The following is a 25,264-nucleotide window of genomic DNA, read 5'->3' on the forward strand; positions in this document are numbered from 1 at the left end:
TATTTCGTTTTATGGATTTTTGAGATGATTGACAGTTTGTTATTGTCAAGTTGTCATTCAAAGTGTGTGTGTGTGTGAGAGAGAGAGAGAGAGAGAGAGAGAGAGAGAGAGAGAGAGAGAGAGAGAGAGAGAGAGAGAGAGAGAGAGAGAGAGATTGCCAATCTTTACTACAGAATAATTGAGTGTAGACACATCAAGAGAGTCTCACTTTTATAACTTCAGTGCTAGGAATGAAAATAGGGGACTTGTTCAAAATCTGAACAATTAAAAAAAAAATTATCCGCTAATCTTCAAAATGGGGTTGGGGGGGGGGGGGGGGGGGGGTTGAGTATGCGTAGTACATAAAGCTTCTATTTTAATGGGTCTTTTTTGTTTAATTTTACTACAATTTTTTCTATGCCCCCGGCCCCCTATTATGCTACCTACCCGAGTTCTCTTAAATCGGAAAAAATTAACTGTAAATTAAAATTATGTTAATGCTACCTGTGTTTATAGCTTACTTGATCTGAAAGCTCAACTAGCCCTTTCTAAGCAATATTTGGTCAAATTTTCACCCTTAGAAAACAGTGAACCAATTTTGACTTGGCACAGTGCACTCACGAGTTATAATGGCTTTGCTAAAATACTTTCAATTAATTCAAAGGGGCTATAATTTGGAAATAAAATGGACCTAGAAAAGTTAACTAGATTAAATTCAGTTTAAATGCTTTACCAAAAATCAAGATTTGAATGAAATTTAATCTATAATAATTTATAGATTAAACAAATGAAAACGCTCAAGGTTTGCATGGTGTGTGTATTTCGAATTTTTTTTATAAAGTTTAAAGGTTTTTTATCTTCATTTTTTTCTAACTTTAAAAAAAAAAGAGTAACGTGTTTGCATAGACAAAATAGCAACTTTTTAAATTTCAATTAGCCAACGTAACACTCGATTAAAGATTTATGCAAATAAAAAAGCTTAAAAGAGACTATTAAACAATTTTTATTATAATATCTGACTAGACATAGTAATAAAGTTTATGCAAATGAATATTGGAGATCGAAATCTTTTTTTCTGTTAATACCGGACTGGAAACGCATGGAATGTGAAAAATTTAGAAAATAACAGAATTAAAGAGAATCCTTTAGTACAATGTACATAAACAGTGTCAAATTTAGCCTATGCAGTTGCTCCCATCACATAGAAAACACGACGATTGAAGTTTAATTAAATGTATTCGTAAAGTCACAACACATTTGAATAAATACAACCATCAAACAACGACTGAAAAGATCGTCATTTTTAGACGTCATTTAAAGGTACAAATCCGTGTAAGGATCAATAAAAGGTCAAATAATTACCTTTGATTATGAGATATGATTTTTTAGCCATTCAGTAAAGTTAAATTCTATATATTAAGTTTGAAAAAAACCCCACCTAATCTTTTTACTCAAGGAGATATTAAATACAGTCTACAAATGGGCACAACTATTCAGTTTTTGATAGGTTTTCACCTTTCATCAATAAAATTAATACATACATAAATGATACATGAATATGAATTTACTGGATATCTTTTTAAAAATATGTTTACATATCTTTTACAACTAAATCTTTATATATAGAAAATCAAAGGCCGGAACGGCCACAAAGGCGTCGAGCTGACATTTTCTTTTATATAGATTGATATCAATAATTTGAATTTTTGTACTAATATATATAGTCGTTTATCAAATAATATTATAATAAAAAAGAAATAAATAACTTTTTGTCCTGTTTCAAAAACAATAATCAGTATATTTCGTTATAAAATAGGTAGTGATGAGTTTATAATACAATAACTCATCATGGTTACAAAAATCGAAGAAATTTCAAAGTTAAAAAAAAATTATTATTTTCTTTCTGCTTTAAAAAGTCTTTGCACATTTCACAGGCTCATAATTTGAATACATTAACAGTGTGTCCCTAATTATAATAATAAAACATACTTTTATTTATTTCAATTCCCGTTTGAAACAAGATTACCTATGCTATGGTTGTTTACAAACAAATCCACAACATGTGCTATCTAAAATGCTCGACCAAACCAACTGCATTATCGTGTTTATTTATTGCAAAAAAATCACTAGATAAGTTTATCGCTTACAATTATTTTGGAGACCATGCCCGATAACAAATACATTTACATATCAAATTTTATTTCTATCGGGCACAGTCTCCAATCAAAATGTAAGCGATAAACTTAAATAATATTTTAGTTAATGTTTACATTGCACCTTATTGTATTCATCTGCCATTTCTTGATTAAGCAAATTTATACTAATGCAATGGGTTGTCTATAACCAGGGAGGCAAAGTTGGTTTTTTTGTACACAATTTAGTTGAATAAAAGGAATTCAAATCTTGTAATACGTTTAATACTTCAAGGAACTTATTTTTTATGCGCATTAAAAAGGCGGTGCAGTGCATGAATTTTTGGACGATTGCCAATCCAGACGATCGCTAGAAGGCTGCCGAGCATTAGCTCGACGCCTTAATAAAAACCAACTAATTCTCTCGCTCTTAGTTATTACACAACATAGAAATTGTGAGAAAAAGAAGAAAAAGCTAAAAACGGAGAATGAAGGAGAGAGACAAGTTTTTCTGTTAAAAAAATCTTTTCATTAATATGCTATAGTAGTTGAGAAGATAATGGAATATAAAAAAAAAACCTCTTGCAATCAACATGTTTTTCATTTGACATATAGTCACGCTTCTTTAAAGTATTTAAGTATTTAAAATTCTTCGAAGAAAAAAAAAACTTAATATGGAATCAACATTTGATTCAGAAGCCTCATCATATACTATATACGCTGTTTTTCTGTTGTGAAATATTTGTTGCTAGAAATAAAATCAGAAATGTACTTTTCTATTTCTGGTCATTTCGTGTACCTTTGTTGCACGTATGATTAATGTCTGTCATAGGTGCATGAACCTACATTAAAATTATATGTTGATATAATATGTAACAAAAATGCATATTTTTCTTACGCAAAACACGAAAACATGTTGTTCTTAATAATGAAACGACTTTTCGTCGTTAAAATCTAAACAAAATCCTTCTTTTCTTTGATCTCTGCAGGGGTGCAAAGAAAAATGCTATTTATTTCTTTATCCAGTCATATGTAGCATTTATTGCATGATATGTATAAAAGCTACTTGGGGAACAGTTCTAAGACAAGGCAGGTATTTCTACAAGACCCAACGTATCCAGAATAAAAGAAAAGAAATAGAGAGAGGTATAACTATATTTCTATCGTAGTTAATTTCTTGGTATTGCAATTTTGAATTGGTTAAAAGAATTTTTAAATTAAGAATGCATAAGTAAGTAATCAAAAATTTTCGAAATGACCATATGCATGTATTTGAATTTCTGGCTATTCGTTTTTAGATGGACCCACTAACAGCACGGATCATTTTGGTTATTGCTTTGGTTGGGGCGTTGGAATGCTCTTATGTCTACTTCACTCGTCGGTGTTACTTCTTTCAGATCAGTCACGGTATACGCAAAGAACCATGGCAAAAGGACGCAATTCATTATTGCTACCAGTTTATAACTGATGATACAAGTAGCAAATATATACGTAAGAACCTAAGCTTAATTTTCAGAGTACAAGTTCATATTAAGCAAATAGCAGAAGATATCTTATAGAAATATTGAGTTTTTGTATATGATTTTTAGCAATAGAGAATGGCGTGAATTGCGAGACGGCTGGAAAAGACTATTTCTTACAAGGCGGAACCGAATTTTTCAACGGTACTCACATTACACGTGCTGCATATTGTGCAATGAAAAAAGGTAATACCTTTCTATGATTAAAGGGGCATGGTAACAGTTTTAGTCTAATTTTATTTTTTTCTGTTCTTAATGCATTTCTAGTGATCAAATTAAATTTGAGAGACAGTCGTTAAGTTATAAGCAAGATAGAGGGCTCACAATTCTTTGTCATATAATCAAAGCTCGTGCCCTGTTTTTGTTCACATAGGTTCTATATACTGGTAAAAATCTTTTTCAAGCTGATTTGTATATCTTCTCATTTTAAGCAAAAATAAACAATTCCTAACGTTTAACACATTAATTTTATTTTAGGTCTAAAACTGGAATTTTCACTTTAACATTTAAAATGTAAACAAAAGCTTTGTTTACATTGCAAAGAATTGTAAGCTCTGCGACTCGCCTTTAACTCAACAAATGACACTCAGATTTTGGTTGCCAACAAAAATGCCTTACTGAGACTTTAATAACATTAAAATCGGAAAAATTATCTTGACCAAAACCGTGACCATGCCCCTTTAAGAGACATTATTGTAATATTGACTGATAGATCGTTCATACTAGATTACATTTTGACACTGCATTCCCGAGACCATAGATACTTTTATTATAAGATAAATCGCAATTTTAGAATACAGGCTGGTGAACTGTTCAATGCCCGAAACGAAATTCTCCTACATGAAAGGCTTCGACATCATGTATTACTTGCGGGTCTTAAGGAAAATCGTCAGGTATTTGAACTTTACTTTTATATATATTTCTTTAAAAAATGTTTGATTTTGCGAATGTTTTATATTGTTAAACACGCATTGCCACTGTTTGTGGTTATGTACTTTGATTCTAAATCAAGATATAATATTCACGAATTTGTACCCTTTTCTTATGAAAAAATAAATATCTAATGAAAATAAATAATTATATTATAATTATCATAATTATTCATCGATAAAATACTTTTTGAAATTTTCATATAATTCTGTCTTTCAACTCAGAGAATGTTAATTTGGAGAAAAAACACCCCATCCCATTAAAATACAAAACCAAAACGACAGAAAAAGTATTTGTTAAAACCTGTAGATTTATAGTTAGATCCTCCGTTAAGACGGAAGACCTTAATAATTATACTTTCAATATGGCCATTTAGTCAAGAATACCTTTAGTATGCATTGTTTAGCATATGTGAGTTTTTATATTAAAGGTATATGTATTTTTTACGATTAGACGAAATGATGCCCAACCATCAAGTAACTCATGCAGTAATAAATGTTAAATCAAGCTACATGGAAATTTAAATGTTCCAATTCTTGAATTGAATACTGACATTTATTTTTTCAGTACCCCCACCGAAGACGATTACACCGCTTTTCGAATAGAGTTGTGCGACCTGGAAAAGCGCGTTACAGGGGGCCAATAGAAATTTAAAAAAAAATAGTACTGTATTCAGGATCTTACCATAACTGTTCAACAAAAGAAAACCAATTGTGTAATATCTGCTTCACTTGCAAAACATTATTATTGATCTGTAAATATTGAACCAATTTTGATGTATAATTTCCTACATGTACAAGTTTAAGTTTAGAGATTATAAAAGTCAGCTTGTTTCATTAATATTGTTTATAAATATCATTTCTCTTTTGTAAAGCAATTTGCCTTTGTGTGAGTCTTTTCAACAACCTAACATATTCAAACGTTGTTTTTTTTTCATAGATATTTGATACCTTTCGATTAATATGCATTAGATTTAATAGAAAAAAAAATGTTATCCAAGGTAAATTATAGCTTGCTTAAATCATCTGCAAGACTCGTTTTGGTCGAATTTGGGGTTTCTATTTGAGTGGGTTTTTTTTTCAATGTAGAGATCAATCCAAAAATACTATTCTTTATGACAAAATGAAATAAACTATTTTTAAAATGAACAATTCTCATTTAGCATTAAATCGAATGAACTGGTTAATATATTTAGTTCAACTCGGACATGTAATGATCTGTGAAAATTCTATATAAATGATATAAAGTTGTTTATTAAAATCTTTTTTATGAAGTAAAAACGGTCGTAATATATTTCAGTGGGCAAAATATCGACTCATCTGGGATGTTTTATTTCTTTTATTGTACTGAATATTTTTTCAACATGAACATACTAAGCTAACGTTGTGATATCATATGCCAGTTTGCTATAAGGCATGTAATAAGACGAAACAAAGTCAACATATCAAATGCTTCAAACATGACGTAGTGTATACCAATACCATAGAAAATACCAGACCTATTTGAGAAACGTCTACCAAACTATTCGAATAAAGGGAACAGCTTTAATGTAAAAAACAGAATTGGAAAAAACCTCTTGTTGGTTGAGAGGAGATTGAAATTAAAAATAAAAAAAAAAATAAAAAAAATTGTATAAGTTTTGTTTAGAGAACTTTATTCTTAAAAAATATTCAAATACATGTAAAATTAAAAAAATTATATATACATTACGGTCTTCATCATGAATTGTACATTTTTAAACGCACAACGTTATTAAAGCATTTACTAGATAAAAATAACATTTTTAATGAGCACGTGATAAAATTAAAGAATGTTTATTTTGAAAGGCTTTTACCAAAAATCTGAATTTTCTGAAGTTCTTATCACGTTGAATATAGGTTGTAGCAAAATAAAAGTAAAATAATAAATTTAAAAAAAAAAATAACTAAATAAAATTGAAAACATCGACGTTCATCTCATTAAAAAGGAATATATTAATACAGATTTATTTTGAATATATATATTTGTATATATCTTTTTGAAAAAAAAAACTGATGGTCGGCAGTAATTGTGTACTAAATGGTAAATGTTTGGTTTCTAGCTCTACGTACCTCTATTGCACCGTACATTTCTTTAGCTGTTCTATTTTATATACACTGTTAAAGAAATTATCATGCACTTAACACCAACATATTATCGAATTTGGCGGGTTGTTGGTTATCGCACTGTCAATCAAACAATTTATACCATTATTTTTAATGCGTATTTAATCAAGTGATGTGTTTTATCTTATAGTACAGGGCTACTTATAAATTTAAAAGATATTGTGTTTTATGTAGGCGAACGTATAGAATAAACGATTGTACTTTTCATTATCAACAGATAGCTATAAAAAAACATGTAATTATATTAAGTACATTTATTTACATCGGTCCTGATGTTTTAAATGTGAAAATGGTGAAATTATATTAAAAAAAATTGTTAGTTTTAGTCTGTTTTCTTTATTTTCAATCAAGGAATATAGATGATAGGAATGGAAAATATCCGTATATTCTAGAAAAATAAAGACACCAAGTCAATTTAAGCATTTAAACATTGCAATATAAGTAAGCAGTCCAATAACTTGGCCCGCAATATTTATTTTGGTATCGCTAGTCCTTTGCATAACACCGACCCATATTTGTGTGGTAAACGCATTTTGGTATTGAATTCACTTTAATGCCATTTGTAAAAAAAAAAAAAAAAAAAAAAAAAAAAAAAAAAAAATTGTTGATGATTATATATTGCATTCAATGACTTACGTGACAGTTTTGTAAATGTCTCGAAAAGTGTAAAATCAAAAAACTATTTTAAAAAGTATTGAAATTGACAAGGGTACAATAATAATTTATCATTCTTAATACAAAAAAGTAATGAGCATGTGTGGTTTTCAAAAAATGGAAGTATCTCAAAAGAAAAACGAGGAATGGAATATTAATGAATTTATAAAAGATAAATAAAAATAAAACATTCTTGCCCCAGTTGTGTGTACCAGTGTATCTTCTTGGTGAAATACAAGGAGAGTAATGAAATAAAAATCCCATATACTTTAAAGTACATATAATTATTTGATTTTTGTCTTACCCAATATTTCTTTATCTTCGAAACAGTCATTGAAATATAGTGCGTTCGATTTTTATCGTGTAAGAATAGATAGACATCAAGGATCGATCGATTAAAATCAATTGTTGAATGTGTAATTCAGCTGTAATATCCTGCTATAAAAGGGGCCAGAATCTACGTTAAACAGACAGCTCTTCAGCGTTTGAAGGAAAAGTGTGAAATCGGGACCAAAAAAGAAAAATGAAGGTATTTAATAATTATACTAGCATGTTTAGTATGTATAACAATTTCTATATTACTAATATTCTAAGCGAATCGTAATTAATATAATTACCATATCAAAAACAATAAGTTAGTTGATTAAACCGTGCGAACATTCAATTTGAATTCGAAAATATTTTTGAACAAATGCATAAATACTTATCGCTAGTTCAAGAAATTGCTTGCAAAATAGTAGAAAATTACTTTCATGAATCGCGGCTTGAAAACATTAGTACAACAATACTCAAAAAGTGACAAAGTTTACTATCCTGTGTGTATTTTCAACTATATATTGTTGATCCTCTTATTTTATGTTAGTTGTAATCTTTAAAAAAAATACTACTTCATTATGCTTTACATTAAAACAATGCATTTACTTTATAATTAAACAGTATAGTTGACATACAAAAAAGGTTGATATGCTAATTTAAAAAAAAAAATGTATCAATAGAAGCCAAAAAAAAAAATATAAAAAAAATCGGGAAAAAATACATGCACGGAATGTTCAAAATAATCGAAATGAATCTGAATAAAATACGTCTGTTCATGAATTGTTGTGGGTTATGTGAAATACTAACCATTTAGTTTTACTGTCCTGACTTTCGAATAGCGTTTTCATTGAACTAATTTCACTTATTCTTCAGATATTAAAAAAACAGTATTAATTGATGTTTAATTTTATTATATTGTAATACTAAGATGTCTAAATAATTTTCTTTACTAGATTGTACGTGGGGTATTAGTGGTAGTTTTTGTTCTCTTGGTGGAACAGACGGAGGCTTTTATTATTGATCATGCTCGTCTATGTGAAGCGACTCACGTCAGCCACGGGTTTAGAAGAGATACATTCCAACAAGAGGCTATCCACTATTGCTATCCGACTAACATCACTAATGGAAAATGTGAAGCCCTTGGTAAGCTCAAAGAAATTTGTTTATTTTACCATAAACCATATTACATGATGTCGATGGGTCTACCGGGTTACCCTTGGTATTATTTGTACATTAGTCTCTCTCTCTCTCTCTTGCTTAAATAGCCTTATTTGTTCTTTAAAATAGTTGTATATACCAGTTTTATTTTCAATAGTTCTACACACCAGTGTTATTTGTGTATGCATGTATACATTACGCAAACATTATTTGTCGAATCTTTACAACTCTGAATATTTTTGCCGACTATATTTCATTTCATATACAATATGAAATTTCATAGCGAAAATAACATCCCAATCAAGGTATTAGATAATACGCTGTTTTCTAAACAACTTAAATAATTTAAAAAAAAAAGAATCTCAAAGAGAGTAAATATATATATTTATGCATCAATTATAAATAAACAATTAGAAATTATAAAAGATGTATATATGCTGATTATTGTGCTTGAAATTTGTGTATGCTTTGTGTATTCTTATCAATAATAAAAAAAAAACCAAACACCCCCCACCCCCCAAAAAAGAACGACCCCCCCATAATTTCGATGATTGATTATTAACATTCCCATTATTTGACAATTTTATCAATGAGTCTGTTTTAAAATATGATAAGGTTTATATATCTATATACCTATGTTTCTCATAATCTTAGAGGAAATTCACCTAAATTTATAACAAAGTTCTTAGAATTATGAAAACGTGATTTTACTGAATTAACTGTGGTTTATAATTATTTTAAATCTATAAATTTATGCAACAGAACAACTGATTTTTGTATCATTTTGAGTTCTTTTTACCAGGTAAGTCAAGTTGTAGGGTTTTTAGATATAGATATATAGGTATTGAGTATAAGAACAAGAACTTTGATATAAATTAATTTAGTCACTTACTAAACACAGATGCAAGAGCGGGGATCAACTGCACTCAGTTTGGTGAAAACTACGTATTACAAGGAGGCCTAGGCAAACAAAGAGCTAGCTGCTGTGAGAAAAAAGGTACTAAGTTATCAATTATTCCCTTTCTTCGAATCAAATGATTGAAACGGAAAGGTTCAAAGTGTTGATACAAATAAGTTTTGAAAATTGACAAATGAAAAGAAATAATAAAAGGATTAATATTTGCATATGTTTGTCATATTCAGTTTTAGATTTGTGCTGGATGTTTGGATTATAATGTGAGAAATATACCCCCCCCCCCCACCAAAAAAAAAAAAAAAAAAAAAAAAAACAACAGCACAGTCACATTATTTTTTCATTTTCATATATTTTAAATCTTATTTATCATTTTGATCAATTACTATTGAAGTAAACTGTGGTAATTTTGAAGAATCGTATATCCGTCCTGATATTTGTAGCATTTTCTTTTTATAGGAATAATTCTAACGAACTGCACAATTCAACCCAGAATTTTCTCCCATGATAAGGACATCGATGTAATGTACTTCGAGCGTGTTCTGACAAAACTGATCAGGTTTGTCACTCTCGTTAATTATAATTTATTAATATAAAAAATTAAATATATATGACGAAAGTAACTAGAATGGAAATAGTGAAAATCCAGTTCAACTGAAAACACATTTAGTAATTACTTATTTTTCTTTTCATTTAGCATCAAATCAGCGGCAGACCCAAAAAGTTTTGAGATTGAGTTGTGCACCCCAAAATACATCTCATCTACAACCCCGACCCCGACTCCGACCAATCCTCCTCCTCCTCCTCCCGTACCTAGCACATTGGACTTTCAATAATATCATTACAAAATAATGATGGACAAAAATAAAAAAAAAAGAATCAGTAACGACAACTTACTTGTTTTCACTGGCAATGTATAACAATTGAAAAGGTATGCTTGTTAGGAATATTGTTATGTTGTTAATTTTGAATTTATCGGGTAGCAGTAAATACAAACTTAACAACATGACAATATTGTCGAATATCGCATAACCTAGAACCAAAATCAATATTACTCTGCTAAAACTCGATCGTTTTACGGAAAAGTAATACATATGCTGTTTCTTATTAATCCTTGCGAATTGGCGTATGTGCACTGGCATAGATATGAAACACAATTGTATCTTAATACGTGTCCTTAATTGTTCGGTTACGAGACGACATTTTATTATGGAAATAAGATTGGGGTAACAAAAACTAAAGAGACGTACTGGTATATCGAAATGGTTTTCCTAATGTACTACTTGCTCATTCCCATTCAAAATATCTATAATATTACGTACTCTTGATAATGCGGATATCAAACGTTAACCATCCGACACAATTTCTTCGCAATGCTGCTTTTGATAACTTTAAATATGCTATTATACAGTATCAACATTTGGTCAGAAATTGAATTATTTGTGAAATTAATTTAAAAAAACCTACTTTTATTTTCGATAAACAAGTCCGAAATAGCAAAATTGAGAGTAAGGTGGTGGACACGCTTTGGCGGATTGAAGTCAGGGATGATCTCGATCAAAAATATACTTGCAATGAAATAACATAGGCGTCGGAACCGGGGGGGGGGGTGTTAAGCCCCCACTTTTTTGCAAAGACCTAACCATTAGGCACATAGCATCATAGACGGTTCAGCTCCCCCCATCCCCCCCACCCCCACTTTTTTTCGCAGGAAACAATTCTTAAATTTACCTTGAAAAGATTGAAATATTGAGAAGTTGGAGTCATAGGTATACTAGCCAACACCCCCCCCCCCCCTCTTCCGATAAGGAATTCCATGATTGAATAATAATGATAACGTATAGAGTGAATATATTTAATGTGACCCTATTTAGAGAATATATAAAAGTTGAGATTTGACAAATGTTGAATAATTGAAATAAGTTAATTCGTTTCTTTAGTGTGCGATTTCACTTTTGATACTCATTCGATTGCGAAGCACGACCCCTGGTGAGAAAATGGGATAGAACTTTCTAGTCTCGCTTATCCCAGACTCTCGCTCTCGAGACTTGCTCGTGCGAGAGACTTTCGCATGAGCAAGAGTCTGGGATAAGCGAGACTAAGAACTTTCCAGAACGGGGTAACCAGTAACGCGGATTAACTAATTAACGAAAAGTGTAGGACGAGTTCATCATGCATCGCGGGCAGATACCTTTGATGAAAAAATGACAATAGTAAACCGTCTACCATCTCAAAAATCCATTAAACGAAAAATAAATTCAAAGCAGAGCGACAAGGACCTCCAAAAAGATAGAGGTAGGATCAAGTGCCTAGGAGGGGTATAATCATCCTCTGCTGACTGGTCATACCCGCCGTGCGTCCAATGTCATATCGGTAAAAATGTCATTATTGGGGAAAATGTCGTAATTTGGGGAAAATAGGGGAAAAACGGAGAAAAATCCGTGGACAATTCAGTGTTCAGGCAATAGTCCAGAGCAGAGCAATCACGGACCTCTGGAAAACCCCAGAGGCAGGATCAGTTGCCTAGGAGGTGTAAGCATCCTCTGCTAACCGGTCACACCAGCCGTGTGCTCTTTGTCGTAATCGAAAAAAAACCACCGGAAAAGTTCGTAGACAATAAGGTGATTAATTATGGTCAAACAATAAGTATGAATAACGTCAGTCAGCATGCGACCCAGTGGAAGATCGTATTTGCTTACAAGGTCGTTGTATCGACCATAGAACTTACAAAAAGATGACTCCAAACGAGACTGTTGATAGTCCTGTTTTATCAAATTGATTGTCAGTAGCTTGTCTCGCCTTAGAAACTGTTCAAACGAAGAACATGCCATTGCGTATCAAATAAGCTGAGAGACAAAAGCACCCTATGCGGTTGATGAAGGTATATAAGCTTCATAAGTAAGAAAGTTGACTATAGAATAACTGAAGTCACCGCGTTTATCACAAAGATTTGTTGTTAGGTTACCATCAATATCCATTTCCAGTAAAATATCCAAATATGAAACAGATGACTTCGATCTCGATCGGACTTCGATTAATACCAAAAAAAAGGACACCATGGCGGAAAGTGTAGGGCGAGTTAACCATCGGCTTTGACCAGCTATTTGGGATAAAAAGCATGCAAATGGATAAAAATGCATAATCTAGTGTGTTTGGTTGTAAACCTTAAATATCAATGAACAAATAATTGTATTCTACGTCTATATACTGTCAATCGCAACTTCTTGGGAAGCTGCGATTGCTATACTGTATGGATAAATGATTTATGCATAAAACGGGAAAGTTTAATGGAGATGCACCCCCCCCCCCCCCCCAGATTGTTTTTCTTTTATCTGAAATTCTTATTTGCAACAGTAATATAAATTATATTGAAAATTGGTCTAAAGAACCAAATTAGAGAGAAACACTAAATACCTATTCACTTGGGACTTGGGACTTGGACACGATTTGACTTAATTATAAAAATTTTCAAATTTTATTTTTCCATTTTCAATGTTAATAATGATAAATCTATAAGTTTATAATGCTATGTCAAAGTTATAAGCAAGATACAGAGTTTATAATTCTTTGTTTTGTAAACAAAGCTCGAATATTGTCATTTTTTACATATTCGTTGTATTGGTGTAAATTTCAATCAAATGTAACTTTCTTTTGTTGATAATAGTATTTAAGAAGATATTGAATAAGTTTAAATTGCTTTTTTGATGTCATTTTGTCTAAGAAATGATAATTCTCTACATTACATTTTATGTAAACAACTATAAGACTCGAGCTTTGTTTACATAACTATCAATTCTTACCTTTGTATCTCGCTTGTAACTTGACTTTAACATTTAATATTTTGGTCAATCATTTAAAATGCACCAATAAACCATTTTATACATAAAAAATAAAATAAAATTTTTGATCTCAAATCGTGTCCAAGTCCCTTTAAATAAATACGTGTAGAATAAAAGTAATGTTTTTCCAAGTCAGCTGCACCAAACCGGATTAAGGCCACGTACATGTACATGTGTATAATATCCATTTCAGTTTAGATTTTTCAAATCCCTGTCCGCTTCCTAAATATTCAACAATGCAATTTATTTTTTATTTCAATTTTAAAAGATTCAAATAAGGAAAAATTTGAACAAAGTATATAAAAAAATGAAAAAAAAGGTTTAACATATTAAGTATTGTATTAATAATAACAATTTGTAAAGTGTTAATTCCCGTGCTTGCGCGGGGTATCATCTAGTTCGGTAAAAAAAATGCAAAACCTGTTCTCAGAATTTGAAATATATTTTGTTGCTCAGGTTCCCTTATTGCAAAGAGCATTATTTAGAAAAATCCTTATTATTTATAAGCTTTTACGTTGCCATGTGAGTACTAGTATATAAAAATAAACTCAACATTACTTAAATCTTCTTTTGTTGTGATCGGCTTCGGTCGATCACAGTTGTGTCCACATGAGGCAACCGGCAAATTGAACTATTTGCGCACGCATTGCGCCTCGCACTATTTTATTTAGTATACAATGACAACCTTATTTATAAGAATAGAAGTAGATTACTATAAACGTTACTCTTATCATTTTACCCTGAAAATAAAACATTTATAGGATTACATACATATCGATTCAAATCACGTTTTTTTCCTCACATATGCGTAAGAATATTAATCGGAAGTGTGATTCGCCTACTAAAAGTAAAGTTCATTTATCCCTTGCCATTTCGGAAATCATTAAAACGGTGTTATATATATTTTACTGCATGTAGCGTATATTATATTAATAGATTAACAGAGTTGACCAATGATATTTCATGCCGATCATTCCTTTAAAAGGAATAATTGTTTTTCTTTTGTTTTCTTACTACCTTGGGTAAATACCGATGCATTCCGGTTAAAAATATCTACGTCATAAATTGAACTTTGGACCATGTCACTCTAAATGTTTAGCTGCAGAAAAATTTGACGATGAAGAGAAGCTAAGAGGAAAAAGCATAAATCAATCATAAACGAAGGTATTAATTAGAAAGAAATTATCAATAGAAATAATAACCTACTAGGAAAAAAGAAAGAAAACAAAATCTTAAGTCAAATGAATAAAAATCCTTTAAATTAATAAATAATCTTAAAACCCTGTCCGGAATTACACCCCCCCCCCTGTTTTTAAGCAGTGATGAAATTCCGGACAGCATGGAAAATCACAGTACTGAGCTATACACAGAAATGTAATACAAGGCTTATTTCTTTATTTACAAAATGGAGGTTCTTGACACCTCATATTTTATCAAGTAAATAAAGTAGTGCTCAGATCCAAGAGAGTTAATACATACAACTTAGCTCCCCCCTTCCCCCTTCAAGCGCACTTAACCATACTATATACTATATTTATTTTTAATTTTTAATATTTGTTTACAAAACATAAATCTTTCAAATTACCGGTATTGCGTTGCATACGCAAAAGTTATAGAAACTAAAAGATATATCAATTTTTTTGTTTAGCATGCCTAAACTGATAATCCACAAGCTATAGGCTGTTGGTATGGACCATTGGGGCCCCTGAGAAATAATGGCGGGTGCAGGCTACAATTTACAGGAAGCAAAGAGCATCATTTACATTAAAAGTGCATTTTTTGCTTCATTAAGGCATTTCTAATCGTCAAATAAAGTTTTAGGCAATCGTCAAATTATAGGCGAGATACAAAGTTCACAAGTCTTTGTTATGTAAACAAGGCTAAGGTAATGTTTTTGTATATATTTTGAATGTTGAAAAGAAAACTTCAGGTTTAGACTTGAGCAAACGCTAGAAACTGTTTGTTTGTGTTCAAAACGAAATAAATTTAAAAAAAAAAAAGCTTTAAAATGAACGATTACCCGAAAATTGAACCAATGCAACAAACTAAGGCACGAGCTTTGTTCACATAACAAAGAACTGCTAGCTGTGTATCTTGCTTATAACTCTACGAGTGTTACTAAAATTTTGTTGATCATCAGAAATACATTGCTTAAGCATTATAATTATAATCAAAGTACTTAAGTACTGCCGGTAGTAGATTTGATTGATAATTATTTATTTTGATATCAAGGATATGTTAATTTGCATTACAAGTAGTTTCTTAGCTCTATTTAAAAAATAAGCACATTTTTTTCTAACTAAATATGAATTCTCGGATTTTTATTAGTCACATTGTGTAATATTTAAAGGTAGAATTAACACTATCAAACTCTACAGTGTATAATTATACAATAATCGAAATATTTCTTGTAAAGTGTGTCAAAGTAATTTTAGCAAACAAATGAAGTCTAGTCTACGTCAGTACTGGCTCTATCTTTAGATTGGTTAGTCTGTGCTTGATTCCAAACATCATCGCAGTATTGAAACTCTGGCGTAGGAATACACACGACCACAATATAAAATCTGACTATTTCTAAGGTATTCATAAATAAATTTCCTTGAAAAACAATAATTTTGAATACAAAACATTGAATTTATTGATTATTTTCAAGTACTACGATGACTTGTGCTTAAGTCCAAACACTTTTTTACTTCTGCTTTGCCAGAGTAAATGCGTATGAGAGTTGATTAAAATCAACTAAATTCAACTCCCAAAAATAGTTATAAAATTGGACCAAAATTGTGAACATGCCACTTTAAAATGCATCAAATGATTAACAATTACATATTTGCCATACTCAAATCAAAATATAATAAACTTGCTTATATGTTGAAATAACAAATTTCATTATAATATATTGCTATCATGTATTAAATTTTGATGAAGACACTGATTTTTGTACTCTTGTACATGTACAACAAAAAAGTATACATTAATTTGCATAGCAATTAAGTGCACACATCACATGATACATCATGTGATTGAATTAACCGTCAGCATGTACAGCCATGGCTCTTGAAATCAGCCTGTCTGTCAGAGGTGAGTTTGATTTCAAAGCTTTTTTTTCCGTCAGCAGAATTCTAAATAAATGCATAATTGTTAGTACTAACAGCAAAAATAACAAAATGTATCATGTTGTTTGTGATACTAATAAACACAAGAACATATAATCAAATACTCTTCCTTTTTAGATAAGTTATAAAAGTTCTGTTGAAAAGATACGAAAAATATCTCACTGGAATATGATACTTAAAAGTTTCAAACCTTGCTAATCTGTTGTGGTCTTTTTGAGGAGATTGTAGAGCAGCATGAATCAAGAACTGATTAAACACGTCTCTCTAGGAAGAGAATAATTAAAATTCATTGCACTTGTTTCTAAGAGAGTTTGATGGTTGTGGCCATTATGAGACTATTTTAATCTCCTCAAGAGGAAGAGCTCTATATGAGGATATAGGAAAATTAACTAATTTCAAAGCTAAAATATCGCGAATTGTTCTTTACCAGATGTTAGTTTATGGCCAATATATATATATATATATATATATATATATATATATATATATATATATATATATATATATATATATATATATATATATATATATATGATGGTTAATTTGTTGACCACTCAACCACTCAGCCTCCTTAATTATATTTTTTCATGAAATAATATTTTCGAACGGTGCCACAAAGTCAAATGTTCGTATGATTTAATTGTAGTTGTATTAGTCACCTGGGCATGACTACCTCCGATGGTAATGATTTTGTATCTAATAGGCTGTACAAGAGAGACAGCCTTGGCAAAGTCCCCGGCATCGTATGCTACGAGAGCTTCACATAGCGGCACGCCCACTTCTTTGCTGATTTTCTGATTGTCTCCCTTTCCAGTTCCTCTATAAGAGTATTGAGCATTTTGTAAATTAACTTAAACTCAAATTAATGTACATGTATACTAGCACAACTATAGTGTATCATCTAGGTTTTTGTTAACCAAAGTCTAGTTCTTTAGGTCATTTGTTTTTAATTATATTTGAGAAATAAGAAAATTAATGGGTTTTTTTCATACTTTGCAAATTCTTTCAGTGATGTCAACAGTTTATCTGTTGCTGATTTGTCCCCGGCCCCCAGACTCGCCATCAGAAAGTGGGCATCGTTGAAAGCCAAGATATGATCATCAACATGGTCTTTGCAAACTTCGTTAAATTCTCTCCACTTATCTTTCACTTTGATTCCTTTAGAACACATCACAAAACGGTTTACCGTTCATATCCACGTCTTGAAACTTCAAATACTCAATGAACATTTTAGAATACCAATAAATTGTATATTTTGCCTAAACATGTGTGTAAAGCTACCTTCCAGGTTGAGCCGATACAAAAGAGAGCATGCATCTACCATATCCAGCATGGCTCCACTTTTGGCTGCTCTTGGTCCGATCTGTTGTATCAAATATTTTATATAAAGAAATGCTAAGGGTGTTGTTTACTCAGAATCTGAGTTCTCAAATTCGGATTGTTATAAAGTTCAATGTTTTGAGTAAAATTAGTTCTAAACGAAAAAAGTATTTTTGAAATGAATTATTATCGACAATAAAATCGGTATTTTTACTTTATCATGGAATTAGGCTCAAACAAAAATAGACTTTTAGCCAAAAAGAGGAAACCGGACTTAATTCTGCAGATTTTGCTTTCCGCTAAAACAGTTTTGGCAGTACTCTAATATTAAAATATAAGATCTTATATTTTAGTCTATATAATTTTGCATATTTTCTGTTTGTTTTGCCTCACTTATTCATTAAAAAAATCGTATGACAAGAATTGCAAAAATATTGAAAAATGCTTCAAAACGATGAAAGACACCACATCTCAAAATTTTGATCATTGACCTCATATATGCCAACAGAATAACGTCAATATAAGTAGTTCAATGCTCTAAATGTTTTTGTATTATCATCATTCAATTTTTTGTTAAATTTGATCAAAAATGGGTAGGGATTTGAAAACAGATAGAAATCCGGACTGGAATAATTTATAAAAATTGTTACTTAAATCTTAACGCTTTGTACCAATTTAGTGCCACTACCAATCATAAACTGTAGTTCATTTTTAAAACTGTTTTATTATTTGTAATATTTTTACGATGAAGAAAATTTCAATCGTAGTGTAAAATTTGATGGGATTTTTCTTGATTTTTCAAAAAATATTCAATGGCCATTAACTCAAAAAGTAGGTCATTGACCTACTTTTTTAAAAATGAAAAATAACACTACAATCAAAGGTCTATAACATACAATAGATGGATATTCATTATCATCAGTGGATTTTTTTTTCATTCTGAGTAAACGTCATCCTTAATGCACAAAATCTATCAAGATATAGCTATTATTTTATATTTTATTTTAAGGTGATTGAAAACTAGGAATCAGTGCAAAACTCTTACCTGTGTGTCAAATAAACCCACTGCCTCGTCGTACAATCCCTAAAAAAATGAACTTTGGATAGCAATGTCTTTATTACTTCATATGAACGTTTGCTAAAGTACTGAATACAAATTGAATACCGATCGTTAGCAAGGTATGGTTCTGCACAGCCTTGGTGTGTTATAGGACCAACAACATCCAAAAATGAGCATTCAATGCTTAGATTTTATTATATTCAAATTGATGTTTATATGATGTGTATGAAGCATTTATGTATCGTCGCATTAAAACCATTATATACTCTCTTAGTCGGGAATATGAAACATACATCGAACAGCTACTTAACATATTATTTAGTTCGCTTCCGCGATTAAAATATAGTGCCAGAAACTTTGTAGAGAAATATCTTTTTTATTAACAAATATATGTCATTTTTCATAAGTATATATCAACTTGGTTATGTGAGTTTGAACGTTTCATTTATAATCTTACAATAAAAAATATATTCAAAACACGTGATGACATTAAAATGTGTGCGCATGAGCACAAATATTACTCATCAATGCAAACATAAGGGAAAATATACACTGAATGTAAATATAGTTCATAGACTATAAACCAATTCCATATACCCTCTCAATGTTGTAAACTCCATAATGCCAGTAGTTATGACAAGCCAACATCGCACAAACCTACAAAATGATAGTTTAGAGAAAATAATTAAATATGTGGTTGTGTGATTGTACATATAACCAAATTCACTCGATCAAAAAGCAAGATTGGATCGTATACTGATTGTTTGAAAAAGGAAGAAAAAAATGACGGAAAATTATAATTATTTTTAATAATTATGTTTTTCTTTTTAAATTCCAAAACACTTAGACTCTCTTACATATTTGAAAGAACACATCAAAGAAAAATAAGAATTTCATGACAAGAATCTCTATTTTGTCGGGACCTTGCACAATCTCTCAGGTAAGAGCTTTGCTGTCATAATACATACATGTAATATGATTTTTTGAATTTCGATCAAATGAAGTTATGTAAAAACATATAAGACGTCAGTGGTTAACTTACATTCCAGTCGTTTTCCGTCGAGGACATGAACTGGATTCCCTCAGATGATCTCCCTGTCATCTCCAACACGTGGGCCATTGAATGAGTGGACCAGCAGTCATTACGATTCAATTCCAAGCCCTGTCAGCAAACAATGGGTCCAGCATATCAACAGCATTCATTATAATATTTAATGTAACTAGTCATACATATACATGTACATATCGTTACGATTTTCCCAAATTTTAATAAAGAAAAAGAATACTGTGGACAGGGATTTTCGCCCCGTGTAATTTTCGCCCTTCTACACTTGCAAGTAGTTTCGCCCCGGGTTGATTTCTCCTATATACAGTTGTATTTAAAGAGAGATAATATGAGACGTTATAATTCGCCAAGTCTTGAATTCTCCCACTGACAACGAAGGCGAAAAGGGCGAACATTTCCCTGTATACAGTGCGTATATAAAATGTAAATAATAACCTTTCTAGCAACTTTTTCTGCTTCTGCGTAGTGGTTGCATTCCTCCAAACCAAATGAGTGCATGCCATATAAATAACTAAAAAAGGTGTATAAAACTTACATTACATCCAGCAACTTAAGGTATTGTATTTAAAAATGGCCTACAAGGTCATGGAGAAATCATATTCAGTACATGTTTTAGGTGGCGCTGGATCGGAAAGGTGGGTGATATCAATTCGTCTTGTTCGTTAACAATTTTTTCATGATCGAACTGATTATTCAGACCCATTCTAAATCAGAAGTCAAATAATTCTTTAAGCTTTCAGATAGCAAAATATTTCCATAGTATAGTACTGATAAATTCCAACATTTGATATCAATTTTAAATAATAAATTGTCTTTGGTACTATCATTTGGAAAGAAGGAAAGAAAAAAGAAACTGATAGCATTCGTTAACAGAGTCCAAACAAAAACACAAGATGCATATATCTATGCTAAGAGGAGATAGTGACTCAAGATTTGGTTTACTTACAAGTCAAATCGTCGAAGTCTTCCCGGATATATACTTTTTTTAAAAACCCTGAAATAGGGCTGATCCAAGATTTTAATTACCTTTTGGCAGTTTTTTTTCTCAAAATTCTCGCGTATTTGTTTTTATAAATCAAGGTGTTCACTTCTTACCTGTAAAGTGGCATGGAGCTCTCCCACTTGGGGAACACCCTAGCGATGCTGTCCCTCATCTGAGGGTGGTGGGCCTGGTAGAAGTATGAGTCGTGGGCGAACTTGAGGGCCAGCATGTCCAGGGGGTTCTCCTCCAGTATTGACTCCCAAACCAGGCACGCCTCCGTCATTTCTCTGGAAAATGGCGACATTGACAAATACATGTATATGCAGACATGGTATAGCAAAATTTGGGAATATTTTGCATATACATATATGAATGGCTTTATTTTTTAATGTGCATAATATATGATTTTTAACATGATAAATGTTGATATTTACATTCTACTATGTTTTTCCATTAAATTCTGTGATGTTTAATTGCCTCTAAATACAACACCTATTCACTGCGTATGAATTTACAAGTAATTTACATAAGTCAATCAGTGATTTCTATATATGTTATCGGTGAAAAAATATATTTTATAAATGTTGTCAAAACACCATGTTTTACAGTTATTCAACAAAAAAGTTGCTTTTATTATTAGAAACAAAATTTTAAGAATTATTTCTCATGGCTTATATTTTCATGCTCGTCGTTCTCATCTCAACAGTCTATTAGATAACCAGTTTAAACAGGTTTCATAAAACAGCTGTTCTTTGCTGTTACTAATTTACTCCCTACGTTATATGCAATTTATATCGATTTATATAAGTAAATAATTGATTTCATCTGTAAGGGAATGTAAATATAAGCATTAAATGATTTATTTTTGACGTCGTGGTGTCAATAACTGCTGTCAGGTGAGCAAACAAATTATCATAACGCGCTAACACGCGTTATTCAATTTGTCAGCTCACCTGACGGCAGTTATTGACACGACGATCTCAAAAATAAAACCATCAAATGCTCTATTAAATAGCATACTTTGGTGTACAGTTTGCATACACGAATGACTTTCAAATGTCCACTAACCAAACACCAAAAAAAAAACCCATTAAAAGATCAGAACACGGTGCATGCTAATTGGTTAAAGCATCTGATCTGCTTTTAAAATGGCTAGCTTAATTTCTTTTTTTTATTGTGTTCATTTATATTTCTAGATCTTCTACCAAAACATAAACTTAAGTATAAATGTCGGTGCTGTTTATAAGCTGAAACACACCCTTGAGCCCACAGTTTGACAGCATTGATGTGCTTTTTCTCACGTGGGAGGGTGCTAGGACTTTTCCCAAGATCCATCATGGTCTGAACCTCCGCCTGGAAGTCTTTGTCTAAATAGTAACTCCGACCTGTTCCGAGTGCATCCAAACCGTTCTTGACCACATGGCCCATCACTAATGAAATAAACAATGTATTTAGGAGAAATCCAAAAATTCACGATGTTCATAATTTCTTCTTGATGACATGTTCTGCATATGAATATAAGGCTATTTTAATACAATCTAAAAAGCTTCATCTTATGTTACATTGTAGTGACTCTGACGTCAGTCACTCGTGGATGTATTGTGGTACGTACCAAAGTTTGGATCGTTGCCAATCATTTTTTCCAGGGACTTTTCGAGTCCTCCCAGACTGTCATCATCGTACCATCCCACGTACTGGAAAATACCATTACAAACTTACAGGTCGAAATCACGATTTGTACCTTTACTATATTCTACCATCGGCATAGTTACAAGAAATATTCTAATTTGCAATTTTATCCCGATATGCTCTTTGTCTTTTTATTTGCTCAGCTTGATTTTAAAGATTAGCATTCATTCAAAATTGTGTCACAAAAGATAGGAGCAGTACCTGTGTCAAAACAGCATCGAATAATTTGGCCGCCTCATTGTTCGTGGTGGACAGCTCAACCCCAAAGTCTTTCCAGGCCTGTGATAAAAATACTTTTGTTTTAAGTATTTAATAATACAGAAAAGACTAGGTTCCAAAGTTTCAGTCCAACAATGCGATTTTTCATCAGATTTTTAATCGACTTCTTTTCTTAGGTAAGTCGACTGTTGAGATGGTCACAAGATAGGGCTAGGATTTTCACAATCAATTTTCAATTAATGAAACATATTCAATTTCATTATTGTACGGATAAAAGGTTATTGTGATGTCACGGTTCTCACCAGAGAGTCGATAAAAAAATCGGAGGCACTTCAGATTTTCATTCGGCTTTCATACTTTGCTTTCTACTTTCGACTTAATATAACACTGTACGATTTTAGTAGGAATTAGCGAATGGGATAGAAAATCTGATTTAAAATCGCTTCGTATGAACGCACTTTAACGCCTTGTACACCCTTGTTCTTTGCAAACTTTTAATTAATTTTCACAATGTAATTGACTTATTTTATTACTTGTATTCTCGATAATGCATATTTTTTCAATTTTGATTGGTAATATATAAATAGTGCCTGTTTGGGACGGTAACAGTTGAAATTGACACCCCGAGAAAACCATTGTCAACAGGCACTATTTATTTTGTTATACTGAATGTCTTTTTTTAAATTTTTAAGAAAATTTTACTGCTTTTATATAGGAATAACTTGAATTCTACAGCGAACCGTACGCGCATAATTTTCGCGCATGTAACATTTTTTAATGTTACCCGTTGCCAAGTGCGTTGCTAACGCTGAGGGTAATAGTAAATATTATTAACTGCGTCTTAACCAATCAGATTTCAGTATTTAACATGAAAGTATAACAACTGAAGTTATAAATTCATCAAAAGTAAATGGTTTTGAAACATTCAAATTCTAATTCATCTGAGTACATTTACACAATGTTTATCCTGAAAATATTTTTAACTGTCAATCGATCAATCTATAAATACTGATGTTCACCAGTCTAGATTAAAATATCATGTCCCAAACATGCTGCCATACTCTCTTATCTACCAAGTATAAAAACATTGTTAAATACATTAATATACAAAGTTAAACAGTCACCAATTGATTATTGCAATGCGTTTTCATGCAGCTACACAAGGGCACGTGCGTTAGCGCTGTAATATATTTCTATAGGGCGTTGAGTTATTAGCTTTGTACATGTAAACAAATTAACTATAGTAGCTTTAAGTGGAAACCTTCAAAAGCCTGAATTACCTTGCAATCTCTCCAATTATTCCTCATTGCGTTGCTCTTGCTCATATACAAATAACACCCGCTACCCACTACTTCCCTGGACTGGGTACACTAAATCCTGGGATATGGAGACACAGTTTTGGTTGAACTTTGACGATGTAAATATTTTTTACTTGGCTAGTCAATACGACAACCCACTCAACCATAAAGTCAGTGGGTTTAAATCTTGCAAAATTATCCGCTCGCGTTTTGCGTGCAATGCAGAGCTATCCTTTTTGGATGTAATTATATTGTGCAGTTTCCTAAACTGAATTACAACACTGTTGCAGTTCCAGTAAACTTCAAAGGGTGTGATCAAATCTGCCTTTAGGCTTTATTTGGTTTGACCACGCCCCAAGCAAATTTATCCGCACACAATTCCTCATTTATTTAATGCATGCACTGGTACAAGTTATGTGCAAGTCGCTACTTTTATCCGATGGCTGCATATTTTGACTAATTCTGCAGTGCACGCCAAAAGCGAGCAGATCGTTTTGCAAGATTTAAACACTTTTTGGGGTTGAAGGGCTGTCGTATTAACTAGCCATGTAAAAAATATTTGGTAAAACTAAAACTGGGTCTCAATATCGATTCATAGTGTTAACACAGAAAGTTAATCACTGAAAAATATAAATATTATTTATTGCATAGACCGTTTAAAATTATTTGACTTTCAAAAAAAAGAAAAAGAAAAAGGATACATGTTCTTGTGTATATAGTAGAAGATCTTTAATGTTTTTTTTTTTCATAGTAACGAGCCTTGGTACAGTAAACGTAAATTGTCCCTGGCTGGGATTCGCTTCTCCAACGAAATCAGAAAATTTCCCATAATCAATGACAAAATAAGCTCCATGCGCGATATGTCCATTTAATTCATTTTACAATGGTAATATAACCTCATTAGCAACACAGTAGAATCATCACATATTA

The 25,264-nt window shown here is 31.5% G+C and overlaps 2 protein-coding genes across 2 annotated transcripts; one reads left to right on the forward strand and one right to left on the reverse strand.

Moving 5' to 3' along the window:
• Positions 1-7,882: 7,882 nt before the first annotated feature.
• Positions 7,883-10,865, forward strand: LOC128178098 (uncharacterized). Its single transcript, XM_052845110.1, has 5 exons — positions 7,883-7,888; positions 8,628-8,817; positions 9,734-9,829; positions 10,205-10,304; positions 10,443-10,865. Exons 1-5 carry the CDS (start codon positions 7,883-7,885, stop codon positions 10,579-10,581), a joined length of 531 nt encoding a protein of 176 aa, XP_052701070.1. The 3' UTR covers positions 10,582-10,865.
• A 5,332-nt stretch (positions 10,866-16,197) lies between these two features.
• On the reverse strand, positions 16,198-24,508 carry LOC128170464 (tetratricopeptide repeat protein 38-like). Its single transcript, XM_052836241.1, has 14 exons — positions 24,317-24,508; positions 23,019-23,096; positions 22,741-22,822; positions 22,387-22,558; positions 21,242-21,415; positions 20,582-20,657; positions 20,123-20,242; positions 19,678-19,737; positions 19,066-19,104; positions 17,982-18,063; positions 17,693-17,858; positions 17,360-17,519; positions 16,891-16,964; positions 16,198-16,706 (listed from the first exon to the last, which is right to left on the reverse strand). The coding sequence occupies exons 1-14, from the start codon at positions 24,359-24,361 to the stop codon at positions 16,613-16,615; spliced, it is 1,422 nt and encodes a 473-aa protein (XP_052692201.1). The 5' UTR covers positions 24,362-24,508; the 3' UTR covers positions 16,198-16,612.
• Between the last annotated feature and the right edge of the window lie 756 nt (positions 24,509-25,264).

The sequence above is a fragment of the Crassostrea angulata genome, chromosome 1 (genome assembly GCF_025612915.1).
Source record: "Crassostrea angulata isolate pt1a10 chromosome 1, ASM2561291v2, whole genome shotgun sequence".
Classification (NCBI taxonomy): Eukaryota; Metazoa; Mollusca; class Bivalvia; order Ostreida; family Ostreidae; genus Magallana; species Magallana angulata.